At 44.0% G+C, this 27,951-nt stretch overlaps 1 protein-coding gene across 2 annotated transcripts; it reads left to right on the forward strand.

Annotated features, from left to right (window-relative positions):
- Positions 1-27,705, forward strand: DNTT (DNA nucleotidylexotransferase). Of its 2 annotated transcripts, none has more exons than XM_069460736.1 (11): positions 1-203; positions 12,570-12,744; positions 13,656-13,784; positions 14,991-15,161; positions 16,193-16,264; positions 17,545-17,668; positions 20,986-21,118; positions 22,234-22,342; positions 23,337-23,585; positions 25,653-25,736; positions 27,619-27,705. In XM_069460736.1, the coding sequence occupies exons 1-11, from the start codon at positions 1-3 to the stop codon at positions 27,703-27,705; spliced, it is 1,536 nt and encodes a 511-aa protein (XP_069316837.1). The 2 variants fall into 2 exon arrangements, with proteins under 2 accessions (XP_069316837.1, XP_069316838.1); XM_069460737.1 differs by having other exon boundaries at positions 25,656-25,736.
- The last annotated feature ends 246 nt before the right edge of the window (positions 27,706-27,951 follow it).

Consider the following 27,951-nt stretch of genomic DNA (forward strand, 5'->3'; position numbering starts at 1 on the left):
ATGGATCCTCTGCAGACGGCCCACGCGGGCCCTCGGAAGAAGAGACCCAGGCAGACGGGTGCGTCGATGGCCTCCACGCCTCAGGACGTCAGATTTCGAGATTTGGTCCTCTTCATCTTGGAGAAGAAAATGGGAAGCACCCGCAGGACGTTCCTCACGGAGCTGGCCCGAAGGAAAGGGTTCAGGGTTGAAAATGAGTTCAGGTAGGACAGCACCGATTTCACTCTGGGAATAAGCAGGGGCTTTGCCAGCAGCTGCTTTGGAACCCAAGGAACCTGTGCTTTCTTCCACATATGGAAGAGGCGAAGTTCCCACTGGGAAAATAGCAGATTTGAAGTCAAAGAACAAACGTGAGCCAATGAGTTAAGGGAAACAGATGAGGGGGAACTAGATACGATTACATGGAAACTAGCTGGCATGAAAAGATAAGGTACAATTTTTTTTTTTCTTTTTGCCTTTGACTATTCTGAGATGAAGTATCTAGGCACAATAAATAGAAAACTCATTGGGAAATTTAATGTTGAAGCCAATTTCATTCTTGACCAAATTGAACAAAATACCACTGAGTTTAATTAAAAATTGTCAGCTCCTTTGAGGCAGAAAGAATGATTTGGTTGCGTGGCTCCTACCTACACATCTGGCTGTGCCAAGGTGGCCAGTGTCTGTGCTGGGCTGGGGTGACTAGTCGGCTCACCACAGGCACCCACATGTGCCCTTGATTATGTTTTGCTGAAGAGCAGTCAAGTGGGAATCGTAGGAGGAGAGATGCTAGGTAAAGACTCATTCAGTAGAAGGACAGCTCTGTGCAGGGGTGACAGACACCACCCTGAGTGAGATGTAATCACAGCCGGGCAAGGAGACCACTGAAGCCACCATTTGGACCACCGAGACTGGTTCACTCACTGATCCACTCACCTTAAACAGCAATTATTCTTGCTGTTTTTCTAACTGCTATATAAGCTCTTCACTGGTCTCAAATAGATAAAGAGAAAATAAAACAAAATCCAGAAATAGATGGGATTAGAACTTTGACATGAATGATCGTTCCAAACAGAACTGGCTTGCGAGGGAGGGAGTGGTGATCTGTGGGACTGTCTGGCTTGGGCTGTGCAAGGAATAGATCGGCCACAATTTTTTTCAGAAAAATCTATAAGAATCCTATGTGAAAGGACATTTTGGTTTTAAAAATAGTCTTTGATATTTGAAAATAAAGCTGACAAGCAGTTTTTGCAGAAGAAATGGCAGCTTCAGAGTGTTGGGGAGACACATTTCAAAAGTCAATAATCAGATATTTTAATTTTCAGATGACATTGACTTTTTTTTTAAATTGTTTTTTAGCTCACCAGGTCTGCTTCCAGAGACACTGACTTTTCATTTACTTTTTGCTAAAATGCCCCATTCAGAAATTCCCAAGTTTCCCAAGGTCTGTCTCTCATCTGATTTCTCTTGACAAGGCCTCCTATTCTCCCTTTCGGCCTCTTTTTTTTTTTTTTTTTTTCTTTTTCTTTTTTTCTTTTTAACCTCCTACAGCTAGCTACCTTCAATCTCATTTCCTACCATCTTGTCCAGGAAAATCCTAGATTTTATTTATTGTTAAATCTGTCTGATCTTATAGACTTAACATAAAATGTTCCATTTGGGGGAAAGGGGAAGATTCCATAGGTAAAGAGGCCAAAACCCAGAAGTTTAAAAATAAAAATAAAAAAAACAGAAATTAAAGCCTTAGCAAATGTGGAACTGCGTTTCGCAGTAAGGAAATTTGGCAAGGGTCAGGCAGGAAGGCCAGAGCCAGATGGTCAAGGTGCCACTTACATGGGAAGCTCTCTGTTGAAATGTCCAAGTCTCCACCAGGGGCCCACTGCTTTGGTTATAGACGCAGCGGCTGGGGCAGGTACTTGGGGAGACGACCGGAGGCAGGTTTCTTCTGTTGGCAGGAGAGACGAAAAGGCAGCTCGTGCCCCAGATGCCTGCTGCCAGGGACCCAGCCCAGCTGCTCGGGCAACAGAGGAAACGAACCGGGGCTTGGGGAGCAAACTGCTGCCGTGCGTGTGACGGTGACAGAGTTCCCAGGCTGGTGGCTCAGAACACACATTACATACAAATGTGCTCTATGGCACAAACATAAACCACAGGAAGTAGAAGTCCCAGCTCTCAAACTGAATTTCTGTATGTAGATATACAGCCTTTCATTGGAAAGGAAAATAAGAAATGATTGCAAGGGAAAATCTCTAGATAAGAAATTCAGAAACCTCAAATTCTGGTTCTGACCCTCCTAAGCCATAGGGTATGAGGCAAGGTCCCCTGTTTCCTTCCTGGCTTTAGTATCCTGAAAAATGGCCTAATCTATCTGATGTGATCACCAAATGAGATGGTGATGTCCAGGTGCTTTGATAAATTAAAACAGTTATCCAAATGTAAAGTGTGATTATTTTCTTATTAATTAGCTGGATCCATTAACCTTTACAGCAAAACCCTAAGGAGAGGGTTCTCCCTCCACAACATGAACTAGGTCAAATGATAGAAACAAATAGAACAAAGACAGGAAGGAAAAAGGAAACCCATCAAAATGTTACAAGTGGTTATTTGGGGTGGGTGGAGGTAATAGGGAGGGATTATGGCTGTTTTCATTTTTTGTGTTTTCTAATTTTTTTTACAATAAGCATATACTTTAAAAGTAAAAATAACAAAGAAAGCTGGTTTCTAAAAGGATACTTCTCAAAAGTGAAGGTTATACCTCTTTTTCTTAGCATATAAGATTCAAAAACAGAGGAGCTAAGAAAAACAAAAAGAACAAAATATGCTCTGAAATAGGCAGCGATTACATTCTTTGGCTACCAAGAGGATTAAATTAGAGAAAAAAACCTGATTCCTGCTTTACCTGGGTCCACACACACGGGTTAGAAATGGTGTGTTGAACCATCCGGAGCTATTTCATTCTCCAGCATGTGTGCATCACATTGGGGTCAGGCTTCATTAATACTCATGTTATATTGCAAAATGTGTCCCATTCAAGTGCCATAGGAAGCTGGTTCTAAAAGCATCGATCAGGGAAGGTATCGAGTCCCTTGACGTATTCGTTGCACATGTATGAAAAGGATCCTGGATTTTATTCCCTGGCCAACTTCCTAAATTTTAGAGCAACTTCACACTCTTCAACTCACCTAGGACAGGCTGGGGAAGGATCAGAATAGACTGCTTGTCCCTTTTTTATTTCATCCTACATTCCAATACATTGAGCTATTTTAAAACTTGATTCTGTCATCCAGCCTCCTTCATAAACACGTGAGCTCAGTTTACGCCCTGTGTCTTGACCCAGATCATTGGTGCTGAGGAGGCAAATGCTGTGGCCAGGAAGGATGGCTCTCCTTATGTACGTCCACCTAGCAGTTGAGCACTTGCAAATCCCATTGTGCAAGCAGGTGGAAACCGACCCGATGATGCTATCATCCTGCCTAGACCTTCATGATGGGTCGACCAGGTACCATGGGAAGGCATTGCCTTCAGTGAAAGGAAGATGCAGCATCGGGTCATCCCCAGTGAAGGGTTTTGTTAGTATCCACTCTGTGCAATATTTGTTAAGTTCTGGAGACACAAAACAGTAGATCTCCCTGCAAGCAAGTTTACAATCAGACAGGGGAGCCTGGAATTGTGCTTTTGTTGTCACCTGGAATTAAAAAATAGCATCCCATACATTCCAAGGCTGAACTGCCTGCCCAGCCCTTTCCTTTCAGCCTTCTTGTATTTCTTTGGTTTAGTTTTATCTAACCTGGCTACTTGTACTTTCCATCCAGTCCCTATGCAACATTTGACGCGTGGCTTCTGCATCACTCATTATCCTGAAACCTGTCAGTTGAAGAATGGTGAGGTTCATAGATTTGGAGAGGAGAGCTTTATTTCTTATAAAGGGTTGCACCCTGAAGGCAGCCACCTTGCAGGCTGGGAGACAGCCTCAGGCAGAAGCCGAGAGCAAGCATTTCCAGGGAGGGGTAAAGGGAACACGAATTTATGCTGAGTGCTGAGTGGGGTGGCTGAATATATGTATTTAATAAGCTATAGGAGGAGTCGTGAGTATTTATGAAAGGAGAAACATGCACATGTGCAGGTGAGCTTCCTACCACTTCATGGGTCCCATGTTTAAAAAATGGCAGCATTAGTATGGTCCAAGGGTGGAGTTTTCAACCCTTTGAAGTCAAAAGGTGAAGCAGAGGACACAAGGGTCCCTCTGTGCACAGTCTCCATAGACTGGTCAAAACCGCTCCATGGTCGGTGGTCTCTCTTCAGAGAGGAATGCTGGTCAGTTGTGCCGAAATCACAAAAGACAGGGGCAGTCACGAGGCTGGTTGAGATCCACAGTGGAGGGTTTCAGTTTAACCTTCAGGGAAGAAAGCGTAATGGCAGTTAGTGAGGGAGGGGGTATAACCAGGCGTGTCTGACCTCCCATCCCGTCACAGCTGGGATTTCAGCTTTTAAGGTTTCTCTGGGGTCCCCTTGGCCAAGAGGGGGGTCCATTCAGTTGGTTGGGGGTTCTCAAACCATTGCCTCCAAAGTCCCCAGGAATCTCATGGTAGTAAAATCTGTGATTTTTCCACCAGAATGTTGGTAAAGACTCTCTCCTTGACCCAAACTCCAGCGTGGCTTCTAGCAGTTTAAGGCCAAGTCTCTAGGATGGTCCCCTGTAAAATGCCTGCCTGAGGAAGCTCCTGGCTGCCAGGAGTTTATTGTTTGTTCTACCCAAACCCTGGCAGCAGGCAGATAGGCCCCTGAACCTCCTCTGAGAGCAGTTACTTTTATTGCAATTATAAATCCTTGCTCTGCCCTTTGAGATGTAAATCTTCTAACCACCCAGAGCTGTCTTCCAAGGACCTGAGGAATGCAAACATTTGCGCATATAACTCTCACCTCCAGTCTCTGTGGGTGGGCAAGGGCCTAACTTCAGGGGGCATCTTGCTCTAACTTGCACCACAGAGGCTTGCTTGTCCTCCAGAGAAGCTCCAATTAACAAACCCAGCCTAGTGACATGGACCAATCCCCCTGCCGCCCTCCCCTGGGCTCTTTCCCCTAGCACACCCCAACCTTTAAGGAGTCTCCTGCCTTTTGTTCCTACCAAGTTGAGTTCAGTTCACACTGAATCCTCATCATTATTACTGAATAAAACCATCCCTACCACTTTAACTAGTGTCCAGCTTTGTTTATCTTTGACAATGTTCTATACTTTAAATTTGTGGTGTCTGAAACCAAAATATTCAAAGTCATTGTTTGCAAAATAAACAGAACACCAGATGAAAGAGCTCAGTCACCTGCTCTAGAAAATAAGACGTTGGTCTGGCTCATCTCCAGGCCCTTCCAGGTAGAGTGTCCAAATACAACTATCCTGGTTTTTCTCACTCTCTGCACCCTACCTTGAATGCCTTCCTCTTCTACCACTCTGCTTCTGTGACTAAGACCCATGAAAGTCCCCAGAGGAGAGGCCTTCCTCGCAGCAATGCCAGTGGGGTTCATTGCCTGGTGGGCTCTCAGCTGTCCCCATTGACAACCAAAGGCTCATCCAGTCATCCTTCTCTGACTGCAAGATCTTCGTGTAGACCTCCTCTGCAGACCTTGGACAATTTCCTTATACATGGTAGCCTTCAAGAAACATTTGCTCAAATAATGATTAATCTGGTAAATATGAAACCAGCCCAAGGAACTTGTGTTTATCAAGAGTCATTTTTTGTAATTAAAAATTTTTTTTCTATAATATATATTACTTTTGTAATCAGCAATGCAATAAAGACTTTATTTTTATAAATTCAGGAGCATGGAATGTAAACTGTAGTCCTGCTCTGGTCCAAATAACTTTCTATTTCAAAATGTGTGGCTTTGAATTAATGAAAACTTTCATACTCCTATTTAAGGTGGGCCAAAAAATCAAGGCAAAATCCTCTCAGTCATAAGCATAGCAGGGCTGGAAAGAGATACCTGTCTTCATTGGTGCTAGCAGGAGATTGGCATAAAGTTGGATAAAACTGCTTGGTTTTTCTTGTTTCAAAGGTTCTGAAACGGATTAGTTACTAAGGGAAATTGACAAGAGGGTTTGTAAACCATACACAGTTAGTAAATGACTATTTAAAGTCATTGTTTACAAAATAAGTAAACATCAGGTGGGAAGAACCAAGAATGATCTCTTCCTGGAAAGAAAACAGTTTTAAAGACAAAGATAACAGCAGGTGACCCTGCACAAGGACCAGAGAAAGTCAGACTGGGGCTGGGTTGGGGTGTGCCTCTGTCCCCAGGCAAAGATGGGCTGCCACTTTCTTCACAGAGGGCTTTCTGTTAATAATTATACCATCCCAGAGGCAGGACCAACTAGGAAAAGAAAGGCAGGAGGTATACGGAAACTGGTGTCTGAAAAAAAAAAACAAAAATTTAGGACTGAGATTTTTGAGTTAATCCCATAACCCAGAGCTTTCTGGACATCTAGGTGCCACAGTCACAATTTCTGTAAATCCTTTACCACATGTATTATTATATACTTAATGTGTTTCTTTGAATTATCCCTAAATTGACTCATTTAAAAAAATTTAGCCTCCCCCTAAGGAATAATATCCATAAAAACCATGGTCTGATAGGCATAATTAAAAATATAGATATAAATAAACACATGGGCTTTTTAAAACATTCAGTTGTGCACCCCCTAAAATTATCTCACATATCTGCAGAGAAATGGGTGCCATGTTGGAAAACACGGCTGTAATTGAGCCCAAAGGCCAGGGTGGAAATCAAGTCTAGGCTGGGCAGTTCAAAACAGATCTTTCTCTGCAGCAGTGTTTCTCAAAGTGGAGTTCTTGGGCTGTGGGGTGGTTTTAAAATATAGTTGCTCCTGTGGACAGGCAGGGATTTTTCCCTTCCTTTGCATCTGGGAGGGCTGGTGACCACTTCAACCAATGGGGTAGGGTGGAAGTGACACTATGTGACTTTCCCTGGAACCCCAGGGCCTCAGCTAAGAAGTCTGAGCCTTCTCAGAGAGACCACGTAAAGGTGCTCTGCCCCTGGCTGTGCTGAGCCCAGTCTTCCAACCTTCCTCGCCAAGGTGGCGGAAGTGGAACCACATGGCACATCAGGACCCATCAGAATTATACAGCACAGAAGGACCACCCAGCCACGCCTGCCTGAAATCCTGATCCACAAAATTGTGAGATATTAAAAAAAAAAAAAATGTTGACTTTTTAAACCGTTACATTTTGGTATCATTGGTTATGCCACAGTCGATAACTAAAACAGACTGTATCAGAATCACCAATGGCGCTTGTCAAAAGGCATATTCCTAGGCCTCAGGTGTGATTTAGGGAAACTGAAGGCATTGGGTAACGGGACACAGGAGTCTGAATTTTAACCTATTAATAGCTTCCTGGGTGTCTCTGCTAGACACTAGAGTTTGGGAAACATTGCTTTAGAGCTACTGAGTCATTCATTCATTTATTCGGTCTACCATCATCTACTGACCATCATTATGAGTCTGGCCATGTGCTGGCACCAGGCGTGGTTATAACCCAGAGACTGTGCCACTGTCCCTGCCCTCAGGGCCACCAAGGACCAAGGCAAACACTTGATAGTTAAATACTAGTTGAAGGAGGAGACCCTGACTCTTCTTTCCTGTAGGAAGCTGAAGGAAAAATCCCAGTTTAGAATTGCTATCATCAGTTCAAGACCTCCCAACTTAGTCCAAGACATTAGTAACTGGTCATGGCTAAGAAACTAGGTGAGAATTGAATTCACAGATATTTCGGGAAGGGCCATCTCAGCAGCACCTTGGGGTCTTTGGAAGAGGTTGGAGGTGGCTGCCTGAGGATTTCTGTCACCTTTTATTATAAGGCCTCCATGGGCAAAGCAGAGATGACCACAGCCCCATCCCAGATTTATTTGCTCTTCAAAAAGACATTCACGTGTATTTTTTCCCCTAAGTAGAAAATGATGATAGATAGTTCATGACATAAAATGGGAAAATATAAAAAAGTATTTCAAACAACAAACAAAACCTCCCTCAGGGGTCTAACCACAGTCTAGTGGAACGTTAAGAGGTTGCTTGAGTCGGGCACACCTGGGTTTGAATCCTGGCTTCACATAACCTCTCCCAGCCTTGGTTTTCTCATCTGCAATTCTACTGGCTGGCTCACAAGGCTGCTTTGAGGATTAAGTAAGAATATATACACGTGTGTGGGTCAAAAATAACCATTTTTGGTGATAGTCTAGTATTTCTTTCTAGTCTGTTTCTTTTGTATATACCAGTATTCATTCATTATTGTTTATTGTATAGCATTTCCTCCTCACCCCCCAGGTGTTCTGGACGTCCCCATCAGAGGCAGGGCGATGCCCGGAAGAATCCTAGGTGAAAATGTGGTGGTGAAGGGGCAGAGGGATAGGGGAGGACGGAGAGGCGCCTGAATTTGGAAGATGAGCCCCAGGGCTCCTTCTTGGCACACCCGTCTCCCTCAGAGGTTTAGGCAAAAGCCAGAGCCCAGAGAGCCTGACAGCCTCCCTGCGGCTTCTCTGTCTTGGTGTGTAGCTATGGCAACTGTTCTTTCAGATTTTCTGGGACAGTTCTACATGTCCTGCAGTCTTTTTGTAGCCTGTATAATATTGTATATAAAATATCGAAATATGAATTCTATGCGAGAGCAGCAAGGGCACTGTGTCCAGTAGTGTCCTACAGGAAGTGCTGTTCCACCTGTATTTCTGCCCTGGGGAGGAAATCGGTTTCCTGTTGTCATGACACCCATCCAGATGTTGTTCCTTCTGCAACAAGGAGGAAGGTGGGCAGCTCCCTCTGTTGCCACAGAGAAAGCACAAAGTCTCGGATGGTCAAGCATCCAGGCTTTGGATTAAGACAGAGTCAGGATCAACTCCCTGCTCCACCAATTAATTATTAGCTGGGTAGAATGTTTAACGTCTCCAAGGCCCTCTCTTCTCATTTTTAGATGGAGATGATAGTATCTATCTCATGACATTATTGATAATTAAATGAAGTGATGTATGGAATGTGTCTACCAGAGTATCTGGCACATAGCAGTATTCCAGTATTATGAAGATCTTCAATATTGGACTGCTCAGAGCAGAGAGACAGCCACGGTACCAGCAAGTAGACAAACAGCTGCCACAACACAGAGATAAGAAATTGTCAGCAGGGCACGGCAGAGGCAGCGAGTCTCCTTAGCAATACCGTGTGGTAAGGGCTCAGAACTGAAAGTGAACAAACGCACAACTGGAGACCGAGTAGTTTGCAAGGGGCTGATGACAGCCCGACTTGAGGAAGCACATGGCAGCCCAGACCTAGGGGGTCGCACGGAGAGGATCAGCCCGACCTGGGCAACAGAAGAAGGTGGGAAATACAGACGGGGCAAGAATGGAGATTATTCTCTAAACAACATTTCTTAAATTATTTGTGGTATAGGACCAGTTTTTTAAAAATTTGTGGCAGACCTATGCTTCTATTTTTTTAAAAAGCCACAATAAAGATATTGTGGTGATGTCAGATTGCCATTAGTGTCTAAATGCTGACTTACAATGTCTGTGCTTACCTTGTCAGGAGCCAGGGACGGGCAGTATTGAACTCTGAGTAGCACGGGCTTAAGAGGTTTTGTTAGTTGATTTTTTTTTTGATTGTTTTTGTGTGTACTTAATATTATTGCTGTTGTTTTGTTTAGTTTGCTAGTTGCTTAATGAGCAGGAATGGGAAATTCAAATCAGAGTTGTCCTTCATATGATGGACAGCCCGTCACCCGCAAACTTGCTTATATTGACTAAGAAATGCACGTGATCCTCCTCCAACAGTGTGAGCACAGACGTTCCCACATCGTCCTGGGGAATCCCAGGAGAAGTGGCGTAGGGGTGGTGGGGACAGTGTTAATGGAGAGGGCCCTGAATTTAGAAGTGGAGCCCCAGGGCTCTCCCCAGAACACCCTTCTCCCTCTGAGGTGTAGGCAAAGCCCTATAAATTATATTAATTTTATCATAAATAATAATATATCATAAATATAATAATATAATAATACTATTGTTTCCCTCCAAAGGGCAGAAACATAGATGGAATAACACTCTCTATATAAGCCTATTAATCCTTTTATTGTCTTCTTAAAGTCTTAACATGAATCTCTCAAGAAGTTTATTATAAATAATTTTTGGAATTCTATGGATCTAGAATGGGGCAGCAGTCACCCATCTTCCCTTAACTGTTGTAAAATGTTGCTTTGCCAGGATTTATTCCTGCCTGGTGCTGCTACCTGTCCCGCTGTCCGGATGGTCTCAGCTTTGACCTCCATCCCCCACCTCTCTCCCAGCACCAACCTCAGATCCCAACTGTCAACCAGATGTTTTCATTTGGATCTCCTGCCTTCCTTCAAATGCAGCATGCCTGAAATAAACCTCAATTCCACTGCTCCACCCCTTCCCCAAAGAGACGCAACTTCCTAAATCCCCATTTCTGCCAAAAGTTCTGTGACCTTTCTATGATCTATGCTGGAGTGACATTTGACTTCCCCTCCACTTCACCTTTTATAGGTGAGCGAATGCCAGGTGTCCATCGTATTTCTCCTTTGCCTTCCTTCCTGGTGCCACAGGAACCAGGCTGGGTTAAAGTCATCTCACACTCAGTCTATCATTTCTTCTTCCTAAGGAGCTCCCCACCCCTCCCCATCCCATCACTCTCCCCTCCAAATCATTGTGTGTTCCAGATTAGTCTATTTAAATGACACTGTAATGCTATCAGTACTCTGCTTGCAAAAGGCTGCACCAGCTCCACACTCCCAGACAGTAAGATCCAACCTCCTCAACAGGCTTCTCAGACCCTCTAGGACATGGTTGTTCCTATCAACTCAGCCACATTTGCAGCTGCTTCCCAACATACACTCCCCACTCCAATCCTCCTGTCCTTCTGGCCTCTGAACCTATTCTCTCAGGAGAGTCCTCAGTCCTGCCTTCCAGGCACCCCATTCCTACCCATGCGTCAGGACTGGATGCACTCCCGGCTCTTCCTCAGCCACCCGCCTCTCCCAGCTCACCCCGTGCCCTTTCCCTTCTCTGAACACTGGCAGATCTTGTCCACTTCGTGTCTCGTCACAACTCACGTTGTTAACTCTCTATTTCACATAAGATACTAATGTCCAGGAACTTCCCTCTTATTCTTTGCCACTCAGCCCCTTCCCGTCACTACTACAGCCACCACAAGAAACCTCGGTGTATATATGTTGTGCATATGATAGCAAACCCAAAACACCCACTGAATCAGGGTCAATCAAGAAAAGAAGACAGAGGGAGAGGAAGTCAAGGAAATGAAGTAGGATGCGGAAGAGAAAATATTTCTATTTTTTCTTTTGAACCCTGGGGTATGCTGTTTGCCGTTGCTGTTTCTCAGATTTATAGACTACTTGAACTGACACTGACTGTGAAGACTTGTTAAAAATTAGCAACAACATACCTGCCCAGAAAAGACAATCAAAACGGATGAGTATCATTTACCAGCAGTGTGACCACCAGGATGTCACTTAACCTCTCTGTTCTTCAGTTTCCTCATTTTCGAAGTGTGAATAATATAACACTTACTTGAAAAGCTAAATGAGGTGATATATGTAAAGTATTTGGCTAATGGCTGTTAGAGCAAAGGATCCCTGCCCTGTTTTGTAGCACAGGCTTGTGCTTTGAAAAACATGTAAAGCAAAATTTCCGAAAGCCTGGTCACAACTATTTATGGGTCGTGAGATCAATGTAATGGGATGTTGTCATGGTCTCAATGTTTGTGTCCCTCCAAAATTCTTATGTTGAAACCTAATCATCAACGTGATGATATCAGAAGGTGGGGCTTTAGGGAGGTGATTAGGTCATGGGGGCTCCACCCTAATGGATGATACTAGTGCCCTTACAGAAGAGGCCCCAGAGAGCTGCCTTCCCCTTCCACCACGTGAGGACATGTAGCAGTCACTGTCTAGGAAAAATGGGCCCTTACCAGACACAGAATCTGTCAGTACCTTGATCCTGGACTTCCCAGTCTCCAGAACAGTGAGCAATAAATTTCTGTTGTTTATAAATTACCAGTCTAAGATAGACTGTTATAGCAGCCCGAACAGACTAAGACAGATGTTATAAGCATATCTACATCTGTACCTATTTTTATTCTATTTTGGGTCAATGTATAAAATGTATTTCTGTGAGTCACAGTCAGACAAGTTTGAAAGCCATTGGATTAACGTCCATCACAAATAAAAATGAAATGGCACACCAAAACCATATGTGGAGTGTTAGGTGCTACTTTAGGAATAATTTCCTCTTCCTTCTTCTCTGGACATTAGTTTTCCACTGATGCCACTGTCTTGCTAATGTTGTCTGACTTTTTCTTGCATCTGATTGTACATAGCCTGCTGCTGCCACACTAATTCATATAGAGAGAATTGTCTCGCAGGAAGACCGAAATTCTCCACACCTGTGGTCAGATCTAGTGTGCATCTTTCTCCAACAGATGGAACACTTGGAAACCTCAAGGAAAGATGAAAGCTGATTTCGAATTACTCCTTCAGCTGGTAACTTTGTCTTGCATTTTGCAGTGATTCTGTCACCCACATTGTAGCAGAGAACAACTCGGGTTCAGACGTTCTGGAGTGGCTTCAGGTACAGAAAATAAAAGCCAGCTCACAGCTAGAAGTCCTCGATGTGTCCTGGCTGATAGAATGTATGAGAACAGGGAAACCGGTGGAGACGACAGGAAAACACCAGCTTGTTGTAAGTGTCATCGTTGTGATTTTCATTGCCCTTTGACTGAAGGTTAAGAATATGTGCTTAAAATCAATGGACCTGGGTTAAACCGCAGATTCTCTGCTTACTTCCTGTGTGACCTTGGGCAAGTCACTTAGCTTTGCTGAGCTTCCGTTTCCGCCGCTATAATATGAGACAAAATAATGCTGACCTCATAAATTGGTCATGAGGATGAGAATAACATTCATGAAAAGCACTTATCACTGTGTGTGATATGCAGTAGGCACTGGATAAATGGTAGCTATTTTTATGAATGTGTTTATGCACAAATATTCCCAAATATTTAAGCCTTGATGTTCTAGTAGCCAGAAAAGCAGAGGGTCTCTGGTTCCTACTTTTTTCTTACTATGATCATTCAGAATAAAAAATATATATTATATACCTCATGATGGGTGCAATGTGCACGACCTGGGGAACAGACACGCCTGGAGCTCTGACTTGGGGGGAAAGGCGGTACAGGAGCAACGTATGTAACCTGCAATTCTGTATCCCCCATAACAAGATGAAATAAAAAAAAAAAAAAAAGAAAATTAAAAAAAAAAAAAAATATATATATATATGTATAAAGCTAAGCCCTCAATTCCAAGTCTCTGACCAGTAGTGCTAGAGTCTTTGGGAAAAGGGCTTGGGCCGTAACTACGTAAGTTCGCAGAAAAGAAAAATTATATTTAATTTGGTGGTCCTTTTTCATGTTTTTTCCTGATTTCAAAATAATAAATGTTAATAACAGAAAATTCAATTATTAGAGATGTGTGTAACATAAAATTTAAGTCTCCTATAATTTTATCCTCCTTCCAGAGACAACTGCTTCCAATTTTTTTCTTCACACATACCTGTTATTATTGTTATTTAAAATGGATGCTTCTGCATTTCTTCAGGCAAGGAGCGACTGTTCAGCTAGCCCCAACCCAGGCCCCCAGAAGACTCCACCACTTGCTGTACAAAAGATCTCCCAGTACGCGTGTCAGAGACGAACCACTTTAAACAACTGTAACCACATATTCACGGTAATGGGACCTCAATGCCCATGTAGCTACTTTCCGTGGACCTGCAAATTTAATTATGAATTTTTCTGAAAATCTGGGAAAATTTTCCCCCTACCTGCCCATCACCCAGCCTGATCTCTGGTTCTTCTTTCTGTTAAGAATAGGTCTCCTTCTTTCCTGGAAATGGACAAATGTATTTGGGTTATATTCTTTAGAGATGGTAGAGTACCATTTATTAAGAGTTGTCATTAATGGGCACTATACTTGTCAAAGGCAAATATTCTGAAAAGATAAATGCTGTAATTAGTCTAAAACATAGTAAGAGAAAATTACATAGAAATAGCAATAAAGCTTCAGCAGTCTTTTCTGGGAAACCAAAAGATTGAGCAGACCCTTCTGGTATTAACTGGCTTGGACAAATCAGTTCGTCTCCATGAGCCTCAGTTTTCTTATCCATTCAGTAAGAAATTCCATAGATCTTCTCTAAAGCTCCACCTAGCCCTGAAGTTTGGGAATTGTGTTTCAAATGGCCCTAAGGGCTCACAACTGCTTGGCACCTAGCCTAGAGTCAGCGGTCAGCCGGAGATGACATGCAGTAGTATATCAAATACAAAGCGTCTCATTTCTAGACTTCCTGCCCCACATGTGCGAGGAGGATCAGGAATTTGCAGCTACTGGGCACACTGAGCATGTGGTCACACAGTTGCAGCTTCTTCCTCCTCTGCTGGAAATGCAAACACGCCCTACCTTCAATAACCCCACCTGGGTCTGTGTGCTCTGTGCTGGCACTCGTTCATTCAAAAAGCCCACGTAAAGCGCTGGCTGTGTTTTACGTATGTGCTAAGAAATGGGGACACTCAGTGATCAAGGCAGAACCCTGGCCGCAGGATAGTGGGGAAGACAGCGAAGAGGGAAGGATGATCATGCCAGTCATGACTAGCAGGAAGCAGTGAGCACCAGATCATTTTTTGGTGAAATCATTCCTGAATATCTAACTGCAGTCAACTCCAAGTTTCCTTATAATGCGCTCTCGTGCCTGTCTTTTCAATTCAACTCCACTAGATGCCACAAGGGAGGAGTGCAAAGGTACGGGGACCCAATCTTGACCTTCAAGGAAAGAGTCAAGCGGTTTTCCAATATTTAAAGGAGGGCAAGAGGCGTTTGCAAGTGACCTCTGGCTCAGGGGATTGGAAACAGAACTTTTGCTTATCTGGTTTTATCCTTCAGGATGCCTTTGAGATACTGGCCGAAAATTATGAGTTTAAAGAAAATGAGGGCTGCGCTGTGACATTTCTGAGAGCAGCTTCTGTATTGAAATCTCTGCCATTCACAATCATCACCATGAGGGACACAGAAGGAATTCCCTGCCTGGAGGACAAGGTGAAGTGTATCATAGAGGTAAGGGTGAGGTGGGATCTGACCCACTTCCCAGTACATAGGAGGGGAGCAGGGTGGGGGAGCAGCTAGCAGATTTTCTTGTCACCTCTCTCTCTCTCTCTCCTGTCTCTGTCTCTCTATGTGTGTGTATGTGTGTGTGTGTGTGTGTGTGTGTGTCTATCCACCTAGACATATGTATTGATAGATAACATGTAGAAATAGATATACAAAGATAGATGCACATTATGTATAACCCATACCCCAATATTATCACATCTGGAGCTACATGGGGCCAGGTAGTGGAAACAGAAGAACTTCCCATATTGTTATTAACACAGTGAAAGACTCAAGTGACCTAAAAGCTTGACAGCAGGGGCATGGTCTGGTTTCAAACACAGGCTGCATGGAGGACCGCAGTTTCACCCAGGGGGCGTCACCTCCAGCACAGTGGTGGGTGTGACACGCAATAGAGCTGCTTCTGCCTCTCCACTTCTGTGTTTACTTATTGAACGACGTTTAAGGATTCCCCAGCAAGGCATGTTGGTCATGTGGTAGCAAGTGTCAGTATAGTCAAGTGCAAGGAATATTATTCAAGGAAAATAATCCCAACTCTACTTGGAAGAGGGTGGCTCTGAGCTAGACACATAGGGCTTGAACGTGGATGGGCTTTTCAGTGGGTTCAAAATAACCTGCTCAGTTGAAAAGTTCTCTTATTTCAGGAAGTTCATATACACTGGAGAGAAAATTATCACAAATATTTGGACGTATATTTTTCAGTGAATATTTTGGTTTGGGATTCTATAGATTTGGACCCTAATCATTCTGATCTTTGTTCCTGAGGATTATAAAGGGGTCTTTGGATATATGATGAGCTAGGATTTTCAGGATTACAGTGAAACGTCTTCTTTTCTCCAGATCAGCTAGGGGAATGTTCTGCATGCACGGGTGTGCATTCCATAAGAAATCAAGCTGCTAGAGCTACGAATTAGAGAGTCTTGGACAGTGATTGTCCAGCATCAGTAATTTAAAATATTTTTCAACTGTCCATGTAGGAAATTATTGAAGATGGAGAAAGTTCAGAAGTTAAAGCTGTGTTAAATGATGAGCGATATCAGTCCTTCAAAGTAAGTGACTTTACATATATTTATTAAAAAATTTTTTTTTCAGTTAATCTTATTTCTTATTCTAGTTGGTTGTATTAGTCAGCTTGGGCTGCCATAACAAAATACCACAGACTCGGTGGCTTAAACAACAGAAGTTTATTTTATCACAGTTCTAGAGGCTGAAAGTTCTAGATCAAGACGCCAGCACGGTTAGTGTCTGGTGAGGGCTCTCTTTCTGGCTTACAGATGGCTGCCTTTTCGCTGTGTCCTCGCATGGTGGAGAGAGAGAGAGAGAGCGCGCGCGCGAGCCATCTCTCTGGTGTCCCTTCTTATAAGGACACAAATCCCATCATGACAGCCCTACCCTCATGACTTCATCTAAACCTAATTACTCCCAAAGGCCCCATCTTAAATACCATCACGCCGGGGATTAGGGCTTCAACATATGAATTAGGGGCGGGGAGGGCACAATTCAGTCCACAGCAGTGGTCGAGGAACAAAATGCCCGAGTCAATACAGGTGCCCCAGCTTATTGCCATGCTATGGTAACATACAAATCCTTAATACCTTACCTTTCAAGAGTCTGTCATGTATGGGTACAAACATCATGGGGACACGAGGACCCCAGGGACAGGGCAAACCTGCTCTTAAAAAGCAAACCTATCCTGGAAAGTTCCTCACTGCATCCTAATTTACTTGAAAGCAAGGTTTGTTACCTCCTGATTTTCCCTACCTTAGGGCTGCAGGTAGAAGGGACTTCTGCCCATTTCTTCAGTGCAGAAGAGATGCCCAGGCCTCAAGTGTGGCGGTGAGCAGGAGCCCAGGCTTGGAGTGTCAATAGACCAGGGTTTAAGGTTGGGCTCTGCCACTTACCAGCTGTGTGATGATGGAAAACCTATATGACCCACATGAGCTTCCCTCTTCAAAACGTGAGGGTGGGTGTGCAGGGCATGACTGTGCGCAGGAGACTCCTGGCAAAGGGGAGAGCCCGATGGGGATAACTTATGCATGGACGGCACCGACAATTGTCGGTGGGACTGTACCTAAGCCCTACACCGTTGCCAGAACCTGCCCCTTACCTCTGTTTCATGTCATAACACCACATGTCACGAAAGGACTCACCTGAAACAAAAATGCCTCTAAACTATTACCAAAACCCATCTGCTTGTCATATTGAGGAAAAACTGGGTCAGAGATTTGCTTATACTTTTTCTTATTGCCTGAGATCTTGAAATGGCCATGACTTGGTTGTCATGATGATTATTTTAGAGACTGATGGCATGCCTTTCTCTCCATTTTAGCTCTTTACTTCTGTATTTGGAGTAGGGTTGAAGACCTCTGAGAAATGGTTCAGGATGGGCTTCAGAACTCTGAGTAAAATAAGGTCGGATAAAAGCCTGACATTTACACGAATGCAGCGAGCAGGTAAACTGTGTCTCCTAATAGTCATTTTTTGTCATGGGTCGCTCAGACTGTGGTAGCGATCTAAGTCCGATACACTGCGACTCCAATCTGGGGGTGCTGGGATACTTTTTTGGCACCTGTTGACGCTTGAATCCAGATCCTGGCTCTAGCACTTTCCATCTGTGTGATCTTGGACAAGTTAGTTAAAATCTTTGAGCCTTAGTTACCCCGTCTATAAAAGGGAGATAACATTGACACTTAGCTGGGGAATAAATCAGATGATGCAGGCAAAGCCCTTGGCACATGTCTGGCACAGAGCAAAGGCACACTTCCTGGTGGCTGTTGTTGCTCCTTCATCCAGATGTCAAGCCAGGCTGCACCGCTGCTCTGGTTCTCCTTGACTCTTCACCTTGGGTCCTGGCTGTCTCCCTGGGTCAGAGTTGCGGGCACGGAGTTAAGGACAGAAGGACACATTGGTGAGGAGCTTTGTGGGGAGTAAAGAACACTTGAACAAACTAGAGTCATTGCCTGGCACAAATGTGAATGTGCTTTGGAAACTATAGAACACCAGGAAAGTAGAAGGGAAATGGTGGAAGTCTAGACACAGGGTTGATCTACCCCACCAGGATGCCTTAGCCTGAGAAGAGAAGACTGTGGTGAGACATGAGAGCTGCCGTCTCCCATCTGAAAGCCCGGCAGGGCCTCCCAGAGGTCGAAGGTAGTTTGGTCACTTCCATTTGTGGAGGGTCCCAGCAAACTTTTGCAAAATGAAGAAATGTCAATACAGGGTCAAAAAAAACTGTGTGTTTTAAATGCTTACTTTTAATATGCAATAGGAATACGATACAACTGTGACTCGAAAGGGGGCCACAGCCATAGTCCCCAGCACTATGGCTTCTGGAGTTACAGAGAGTGATGAAGTCATCAAAATTGGTATTGATGTGAAAGTAAGGGAATCTTCTACCAGAGGAAACCAGGAAAAGAAAAGAAAGTAAATAGCTATCTTCTACTGAAATAATGATTTAAAAAAGGAAAAAAAGCAGTGGTAGAGAAAGCAAATCAAATCTTGGTGGGTCCTATCAGTGGTATTGTAGAAGACCCCTACTCATCTTTTATAAAGTTGCTAATCTCTGAACGATTGCTAAGAAGCTTTATATGATGCCCACAGGAAATAGGAGAAGATCCAGTATTTATATTCTGGGCTCCTGCAAGTGTACATTTGATAAGCACGATTGATGCCAGTTCTAGAGATGCCATTAAAAAGAAGTTTACATAAGTATTAGACATAAGTAGCAAGTGAATGGTTTAGAATGATAGTAAAGACTCTCAATGCTTATTGAGAAATTGGGAGGCCGTGTAGTGTTTCACGTAGATGAAACTCTTATCAAATGATGTCAAGTGCTCTTAGGATCTAAGGAGCTTCCATTTCCCTAGCTTTGTAAACTGGATTCTTCCTCTTCCCATTGGGCTCTTCCAACCCAGTGAATGAAGCAGCCGCTATTTATTAAATCAATCGGTGATTGCCATCAGACTGCTTAATGCTGTTAGTTCAGTGTAGAAATCCAAGAGTGCCCTCCCACCATTTCATACTTAGAACCCCAAAATAAATGGTCTATATGCATCCTTTGGAGCAGCACTACAGTGAACGGAATTGCCAATGGGAGTAGCTTACAATACTACAAAAATAAGCTAATTGAACACGTTGAAAGTATGTTCTTTGTTGAAAGTGTGATTCACCAGTCAGGTGGAAAACCTGATTCGGTTTTATTTATAAGCGCATTTGATTGCAGTTCCCTGAGGCTTGAGCATTCACGTGCCACATTTGCCTTGAAAAGCCTATTTCTGAAATATAGCACCACATATTTAACATTATGCAGTGTGATATGTTTCTTGTAATAAGTTAACTGCCCTGCCATACCAAAAAGGAAAGCAAATTAAATTGCTTTCATGGATGTCAACAAATCATCATAGCACTTCCCTGTCCTTTCCTGATACCCACACATGTTCTTAAAGAAATAGTTGCTAATTATGACTTTTGGATCGTCTACATCACTAAATAAGCACAGGTGTTTGTTGATGGCAATTTCTGTGTTATAAATATATAGCCTAATAGAGCATTGCTTTTTAGATCAAACTCCGCCCATCCCCCATGACCACATTGCAAAATTTTTTTAAATGTGGCTTTTTACAAAAAAAAAAAAAGAAAAAAAGGAGAGAGAAAATATCAGTATTTATATGAAAAAAGTAGTGTTCCACAAGAATGTGGTTATGTATATTAGTATGAACATCATCTTGCTCCTGCCAACATGTTTCTGTGACGGTCCCCATCTAGAGATGACACGGCAAGTCTGAATTTCAGAACTTTGTGAACAGGATGTTTGAGCCAAATGGCCTCCCTGCTGACTCTCTCCTGCAACCCTGGAGTGGGAATCAAGGACCAATAGGTTTACTCTGCATCATTTCAGAGAGCCAGTAGTGGGTGAAAATGCAAGGAAGTAGACTTAAGCTGATGAAAAGAAAGAACAGCTCCAATAGTTACAGTGAGGAAACGGGCTGCCTCTGGTGGTATCCAAGTTCCCCATTGTCAAATTCCAGCAGAGTTTAAATGGCCCCCTCTTGGGGACCCTAGACAGGAAAGCAGTGCCTTGTACTGAAGCCGAATTGATGTCCCTCCGGCTCTATGAATGTAGCTGTCCCGATCCTCTCCTGGCCAATACTTCACCCCAATCCTTGGAGATAAGCCTCCCTTCTCCTTTGCCCCCTGCCCCATACCTCCCTCTAGCCGCCTCTATGAGAATAACTAGGTCATCAGCTCTTCATCATGATGACCCTGAACTTTCCTGAATTCATGGTGGCCAGGCAAAGAAGCAATAAGCCAAACTACCTAGAACATTCCTGCTTCAGATACGGATCTATCCTCTTCCTATTCTTGACTTTAATTTTTAAATTGATCTATCATCTTCCAACTGTGTATCTTCCCATCCCAAATCTCTTCATGCATTACCTTTTTAAAAATAGTAGGGCACAGCTTATTGTCAAGAAGGCTGGTTCTTCAGTAGGAGGTCAGCTCTGAACAGTTTGGATTCCAGAGGGATATGAGATATTGTCTCCTTAGGAACTTGTAAGCCTTTCCTTAGAAAGCAGAGAGCCATTGTCACCATGCAAAATGCACGACCAAAGGAACCACATGGATTACTCTTGTCTCTATGGAAATGGAGTTTGGCGTTGGTGCCTGTTGCCTTATTGGCTCTGTTTGGGGGCAGAATCACTTCCCACTGAGGGCTGGTCGTTTCACATATGTGTCACCCTCTCCACTGACCTGTCAAATGGCCTCTCAGGATTCCACTATTATGAAGACCTTGTCAGCTGTGTGACCAGGGCAGAAGCAGAGGCTGTCAGCGTGCTGGTTAAAGAGGCCGTCTGGGCATTTCTTCCGGATGCCTTTGTCACCATGACAGGAGGGTTCCGGAGGTAAATAACTCGGGCTGCTTCACCTCCCCTCCTCTAACACCTTCAGTGGCTCCCCATTGTGGACTGGCTTTTGAAATGGCACGAAAGACCTTTTGTGATCTTATGCCAGCTTCTGTCTGCAGTTTTGTCTCCTGCCCCTCATGTTCCATTTTGGCAATCCCAAATGGCCTGTCATTCCCTGCATATACAGAGCTATTTCTTACCTTCTTTGCTCAGTCAGAGTTTTCTGCTTGGACTACCGATCCTCAAATTGTCACCTGGCTCACTTCTCCTCATCCTTTAAGACAGTTTAGATGCCACCTCCTCTGGAAAGCCTTCCTTGGCTCCCTCATCCTCCATGCTGGGTTAGGGACCCCTCTTCGGTGCTCCCTGGACATCTGCCAAACCCTTTCTGCACAGAGTTACAGCGATCTGTTCCTCTGTGTGCTTTCCCCACTAAGCCTTTAGAGCTTAGATCTCAGCAAAACCAGTGCATGATACCTGGCACAAAGTAGGTGCTCAAGAAATCTCGGTTGACTCAATGAATGAATGAGTGGATTCTTGACAGAATGTGTGCAGTTGTTGGATATTAAGGCCTCCATTTCAGAAAGAGATTCTTTCCCTCCCACACCTCCCTCTGCCTAACGCCCTGGCCCTTTTACCTAGCTCTTGGCCATTCTGACAAGCTAGGTTCGGGGCAAGGGAGAAAAAGGGGAAGGTCGAATCTAAGAAAATGCCCTTAATCTGTAAGATAATTCCAAGAGTGCTACTTTGTATTATGTGAATACAATTATTGGTTTGCTTGTTGGCATGTCTGTCTCCCTGTGTGTGTGTGTCTGTATGTCTCTATGTGTATGCATATAGGTATGTGTGAGAGTGTAGAAGAAATAATCTTTAGTTATTTTTTGCCCACACATATATAATCATATACATACTATATATGACTTTTTTCTGTGTCATAAATTTATTTTGCAAGGAATAGAGTTGTGTAACTAAGGATATTTTGTTTAGAAAAATGTCGTGAGCATTTTGTGTTGCAAACCTTAAACATAGGGCATAGAAACAAAGGTCATTTTTTTAAAACTGAGAGCTAAAAACCTAATTGACTTCCATTTTATACTATTTTTTAAAATTAGGGGAAAGAAGATTGGGCACGATGTTGATTTTTTAATTACCAGCCCAGGATCCACAGAGGAAGAAGAGGAACAACTTTTACATAAAGTGATGAACTTATGGGAAAAGAAGGTAATAACAAAGATCAAAAATAGATGCTTGTACACTCAAGGATTGTATTAACACTGTTGAATTTTGCACATCATTTACCTCGTGATCATGTAATAACCATCTAATCAATTCCCAGTTATCTGCAACAGCTTATACAAAGCCATATGGACTGCAGTGAGACTTACCTGCTTTGGGTCCTAGAGTACATGTTGTGAATATGGACTGTATCTTGGCTGTTTACACTTCCCCTATTACCAAAAGGGCCTAGGGTGGCTGTGCATTTGTGTTTGACACGTAGAGGCATTAAAGCACCCAAACAAAATGAAGAACATGCACTGTGGAGACCTGGGAAGTGTGTGCTGGCAAAGCCGCAGGCTTGGGTGAGGAGGCAGAACTGCAAAGGCTGGGATAAGATTGTCTAAGAGGTGTCGCTGGTGCCTTGAGTTCCATGCTGGTCAGTGACCCACCTGACTTTATGCTGAGATAGGAAGAAGGAAACTAATGAGGGCAAGCGGAGCCCAGCAGGAGTCACGGCTCAGAAGCCCCATTGAGGAAAGCAGACTTGAACAGACCAGCCTACGACTGCCCAGTGGAGGAAGCTAAGCTAAACTGAGCTACCACCGCAGACACAGCCACATGCAGGGCCCTGATTCCTGCCCAGCTCTAGTGAGAGCCCCACTTCCCCGACAGACCAGGGGGCCCCATCCTACGGACCTGTAGACCGGGTGGGCTGAGGAGGTAGGGCTGGTGTTTCTCTGGCACAGCTTCATCCTCCCTGGGTGGTTAAGTGGCTTTGACTCAGCCTCTCTAATCACTAAATTCCTTCTCTGCAGAGGGAGTATCATGCAGCCACTTCCTTAGCTCCCTTTCCTGGGGTTTCCAGGTGAGCTTATAATGCAAGGACAGACACACAGACACGTTTGGCTCAAACCTGTGATTTCATCAACAGCCCAGTATGAGATGGCAGCTCCTCTCCATCAGGGTCTCTTTCTGACATCGCTCTGTTTCTTTTCAGGGATTACTTTTATACTGTGACCTTGTGGAGTCAACATTCGAAAAGCTCAAGTTGCCTAGCAGAAAGGTCGATGCTTTGGATCATTTTCAAAAATGTTTTCTGATTTTAAAATTGCACCATCAGAGAGTGGTGGACAGTGAGAAGTCCAGCCAGCAGGACGGGAAGACCTGGAAGGCCATCCGCGTGGACTTAGTCATGTGTCCCTACGAGCGCCGTGCCTTCGCCCTGCTGGGATGGACTGGCTCCCGGGTAAGTGCTGCGTGGACCCGTGGGGTGATGTCAGCTTTCCAAAAGACATAGGTTGTCTAGCTGGACCCAGGGGAGAGACAATGGCAGCAGAGGTTGGGGGACAGGGGAAAGGGCAGTGCCCAGTAACCTTTGAATCAGGGTGTTCTGCACGCAGTCAAGTGGCACAGATTCACTTAGAACAGTTGTTCTCAGTGTGTGGTCTCCATGCCGGCGGCAGCAGCCTTACCTGGAAACAGGTTAAACATGTAAATTTCCCACCCCTACCCCAGACTTCTGGAATCAGAAACTCTGGAGGTGGATCCCAGCAATCTGTGTTTGAAAAAGTCCTTCCAGGTGTTTCTGATGCTGCTCAAGTGTGAAAACCACTGAAGTAGAGAAACCGGCAAGGTGGTTAAGAGAGGAAACAATTCAGTGAAGAGACAACTCACAGATTGGGAGCAAATATTTGCAAATCATATATCAGATCAGGGGTTATTATCCAGAATATACAAGGAACTCAAACTACTCAATAAAAGAAAACAAATAACCCTATAAAAAATGGGCAAAGGATTTGAATAGACACCTCTCAAAAGAAGACATACAAATGGCCAACAGAGATATGAAAAAATGCTTAACATCTCTAATCATCACAGAAATGCAAATTAAAACCACAATGAGATATTACCTCACATCTCTTAGATTGGCTATTATTTAGATGAAAGATAACAAGTGTTGGCTAGGCTGTGGAGAAAAGGGAACCCTGATACACTGCTGGTGATATTGTAAATCAGTACAACCATTTGAGAAAACAGTATGGAGGTTCCCCAAGAAACTAAAACTGGAACCACCATATTATCAAGCAATACTGGGTACATACTCAAAGGAACAGAAATCAGTATGCCAAAGAGATGTCTGCACCCCCATGTTCACTGCGGCGTTATTCACAATAGCCAAGACATGGAAACAACAGAAGCCCCCAATGGCCCTGTTCACCCCACTCCCACCCCCAGCCTCTCCGGCTGCCCCCCACACAGAGTGAGCAGCCAGGGAGGGCAGGACAGTGGCCCAGGGCTGGGGGATGGGAGGTGGTGTGCTAATCAATACCCCCATACCTTCACAGACCTGCAGCTACTCTGCCTGGAATCTGCTTCACCCAGATTCTTCCACAGCCCTGGCTCCCTCTCTGCCCCATTATAAAGGACTTACAGTTATGAAGTGTGTCTTGTCACTCAGCCCCAGCTCGCTTTCCTATGATAGGAATTGTTCCTCGCCACTAGAGGGCGCCATTATCCCAGGTTTACTCCCTAATCCCACGTGGGAAAAGACGAACTTTCTAGATCTCTGCTTCTCTTGGGGAAAACTAGCCTCAATGACAACGTTATTCGCTGTCTTCCTTTCCAGGGTTTTCCTGTCCTCTGTCTTAGGCTTCAGGTTTTTCTCCCTGCAGCCGCAGAGCCCACTCCTGGTCACTGGAGATGCTATGCAAGGGCAGTGACTTAGACCACCAGCTTCACAGAATCTCAGTAGCAGAGGATGTTAAAGCCAGAGGGGACCTTAGTCGTGCACTTCTCCATCCTTCCATTTGACTAACCAAATTTCAGTGAGTCTGGGTGACTTGCCAAGAGATGCACGGCCGGGTAGGGACAAAATCCAGGCTGGAATGGGTTCCCTGACTCCTCCATCCTGTTTTACAATAATGATAGTCAAAAAATTTTTAAAAACCACCAAACTATTATTCATCCGGCATTTACTCTAGACCGTATATTATTCTGGACCAAATGTTCACACTATCTATTTATTCAACAAATATTTGCCATACATCTTGAATATGCCAGGCACTCTTTGAAGGAATGGGGTTATAGACAAAACAAAACAAATCAGGGTTTTTTTTCTCGTGGAGCTTACATTCCAGTGTGCTCGTGGGAGCACGGACCTGTCAGAAGAGCGTTCGGCCCTGGGGGAGAAAATCACTTTGAGAATGCTTAGTGCAGACAGAGATTTCACTAGAGGGACTTAGATATCTTTCACACCTACTGCTGAAGATATTCTAGACTTGATAGTAAATTATTTTAATTATTCCTTGTTCAGCAGTTTGAGCGAGACCTCCGGCGCTATGCCACGCACGAGCGGAGAATGATGCTGGATAACCACGGTTTATGGGACAAGACCAAGGTAGAGTTTTTTCTTCTTGGAATGGGCTACTTTGATCCTCATCCCCAAGGCTGGGTCCCTGAGTACTCTTCCTGAACTGATTTGAGTGTCTGGGGACAGTTTCCTTTGCTATGAGTGTCCTGTTCCCAGCTGATCACAGTTAAGGGCAGCTGGAAAGATCCTCACAGCTTAAGGTCCCCACCTGGCCCACAATGTACCTCAGGGGCTTCGGGATCAAAGGTGATGAGCTAATTGGGCCTCCAGAACCAGCCCAGCAGCGACCGTTAATTGAGATTGGTGTATTCCTGGTGTCTGCAATGACTAACACCAAAGAAAACCAAGGATCCCCCCAAGTCACAAATACCACTCAAGTACCCCTCAAATGCAGGGGGCAGCAGAATTCTGAGTGACTATGTGGGTCATTAGTGAGAGTCTCCTGCAAGAAAGAGAGCGACAGAGCTGCCCCGGGATGTAGATGAGCGGTCAGCTGGTGTCACTCACCAGCTATGTGACTCACTGAGCGTGCCAACCCTGCTGCCGTCATGACCCAGTTCTCGCCTCAGCAAAGTGATCACTGTATGAGCCATGAAGGGTTAGATATTCAACTGTTAAATCCACAGGTGCTAAGGGCTACTGTTCTTACAGTGGTCAAGGACACCAAAATAGGCTCTCAGGGACAATAGGACTTAAAATAACTAGAAGTAAGATTCCTTTCCCTCTAGGAGCTTATAGTCTAAATGAGGTGTATTTAGTTAAGGGCATCTGAGTTACAAGTGTCAGAAACCAAACCCAAACTGGCACAGGCAAAAAAATGAGATTTGGGTTATATACTGCAGCATCCCAGGGTAATATTGGCTTCAGGTGCAGCTGCATCCAGGCGCTCAGGTAGGCTTACCTCGGTGTTGGTTTTATTCTCAGGCAGGTTTTCCCATAAGTCACATTCTCTCAGTTACTCCAGCAGAGAGAGCCTCTTTCCTAGCAGTTCCAGCAATAATCCTGGCTGATGCACACTGGGCAGGCCTGAGTCACATGACCATCCCTGAACCCATTACTGTAGCTCTGACTGGCCAGGCCTGAGTCATGTGCTTCTCCTTGGAGGTGAGCACAGCTCCACCTGACCCTCATGGACTGAAAGTAGAGAGAGGTGTTTCCCAGAGAAAAATCAAGGTGCTGCTCATAGAAGAGTGGATGCCAGCAGGAGAGCCTCAGACGCTGAGCATCTGAGTGGAGGCAGATTCACATAATACAATTAACGAACACTTACAAATTAGCACTTAATAAACAATTCGACATAAGCGAGTGCTTTCTATGTGCCCAGCACTGTGCTACCTACAAGAAAGGGTGGAGGGGAAGAGGTGCTTGGTTTCAAAGAGATCATGGGACGGCCTGGTGGGGTCAGAGGCAGGTGTGGAAGGCTGGAGAAGAGCCCAACACATACACATATCCTCTAATTCCCAGCGGTACACAATTCTGGGGGCACGTTAAACTACCCAGGGCTTTTAAATAGATTATTGACAAGATCTCTCCTGAGCTTCTGATTTCACTGGACTGGAGTGTGGCTCAAGCTTCCAGGTTTTTTTAAAAAAAACTCTCATCAGGTGATTCTAATGAACAGCTTGGTTAAGGACTACAACCCATAGGAAAAATATCCAAATGCCTTTTGCTGAATGTGTAAGGCTGTTGTAATTTTAGCTTAGTTTGTTTAGTACCATATTCTTGGATGGGAAAATGTGAAAATTATGGAAGTCAGTTAAAAATGACTTTTTATACTCTTCTGAGGGAATTGTGTTTTCGCAATAATTCCTTCTAACAAGACAATGTTACAAATAATACTTTCACTGTGTCCACACTAAATTGCTTAAGAAAAATATCTGAATGCACCTATTTCTTGTTCTGCTTTCAGAGGATATTTCTCAAAGCAGAAAGTGAAGAAGAGATTTTTGCCCATCTGGGATTGGATTACATTGAACCGTCGGAAAGAAATGCCTAGGGAAAAGTTGTTGATATTTTTTCCCATTCTCTTTAGGTTAAATGAATTATGCTTCATATTAGTATGAATAAAAGTTGCCTCAGGAAAGTTCAAGATTCTTTAGGTCTTATTGAAATGCACATTGCTACTAGAAATAAATAGCTTTATCACTAGTATATGGAGAATTTAAAAAGAAGAAATAAATAGCTTTAGAAACATGGTGAGGCATCACCCGGTAATGGGTTACGTTCTAATGGGCCATTTGTA

This window comes from Eulemur rufifrons, chromosome 28 (assembly GCF_041146395.1).
Source record: "Eulemur rufifrons isolate Redbay chromosome 28, OSU_ERuf_1, whole genome shotgun sequence".
In the NCBI taxonomy this organism is placed as follows: domain Eukaryota; kingdom Metazoa; phylum Chordata; class Mammalia; order Primates; family Lemuridae; genus Eulemur; species Eulemur rufifrons.

What these genes read in the sequence shown, in the direction of transcription:
- DNTT (XM_069460736.1), top strand. Translation starts at nt 1, where the DNA reads ATGGATCCTCTGCAGACGGCCCACGCGGGCCCTCGGAAGAAGAGACCC. An exon ending in AGGGTTGAAAATGAGTTCAG is followed by an intron (nt 204 to 12,569) that starts GTAGGACAGCAC and finishes TGCATTTTGCAG; the next exon opens with TGATTCTGTCACCCACATTG. An exon ending in GTTTATGGGACAAGACCAAG is followed by an intron (nt 25,737 to 27,618) that starts GTAGAGTTTTTT and finishes TTCTGCTTTCAG; the next exon opens with AGGATATTTCTCAAAGCAGA.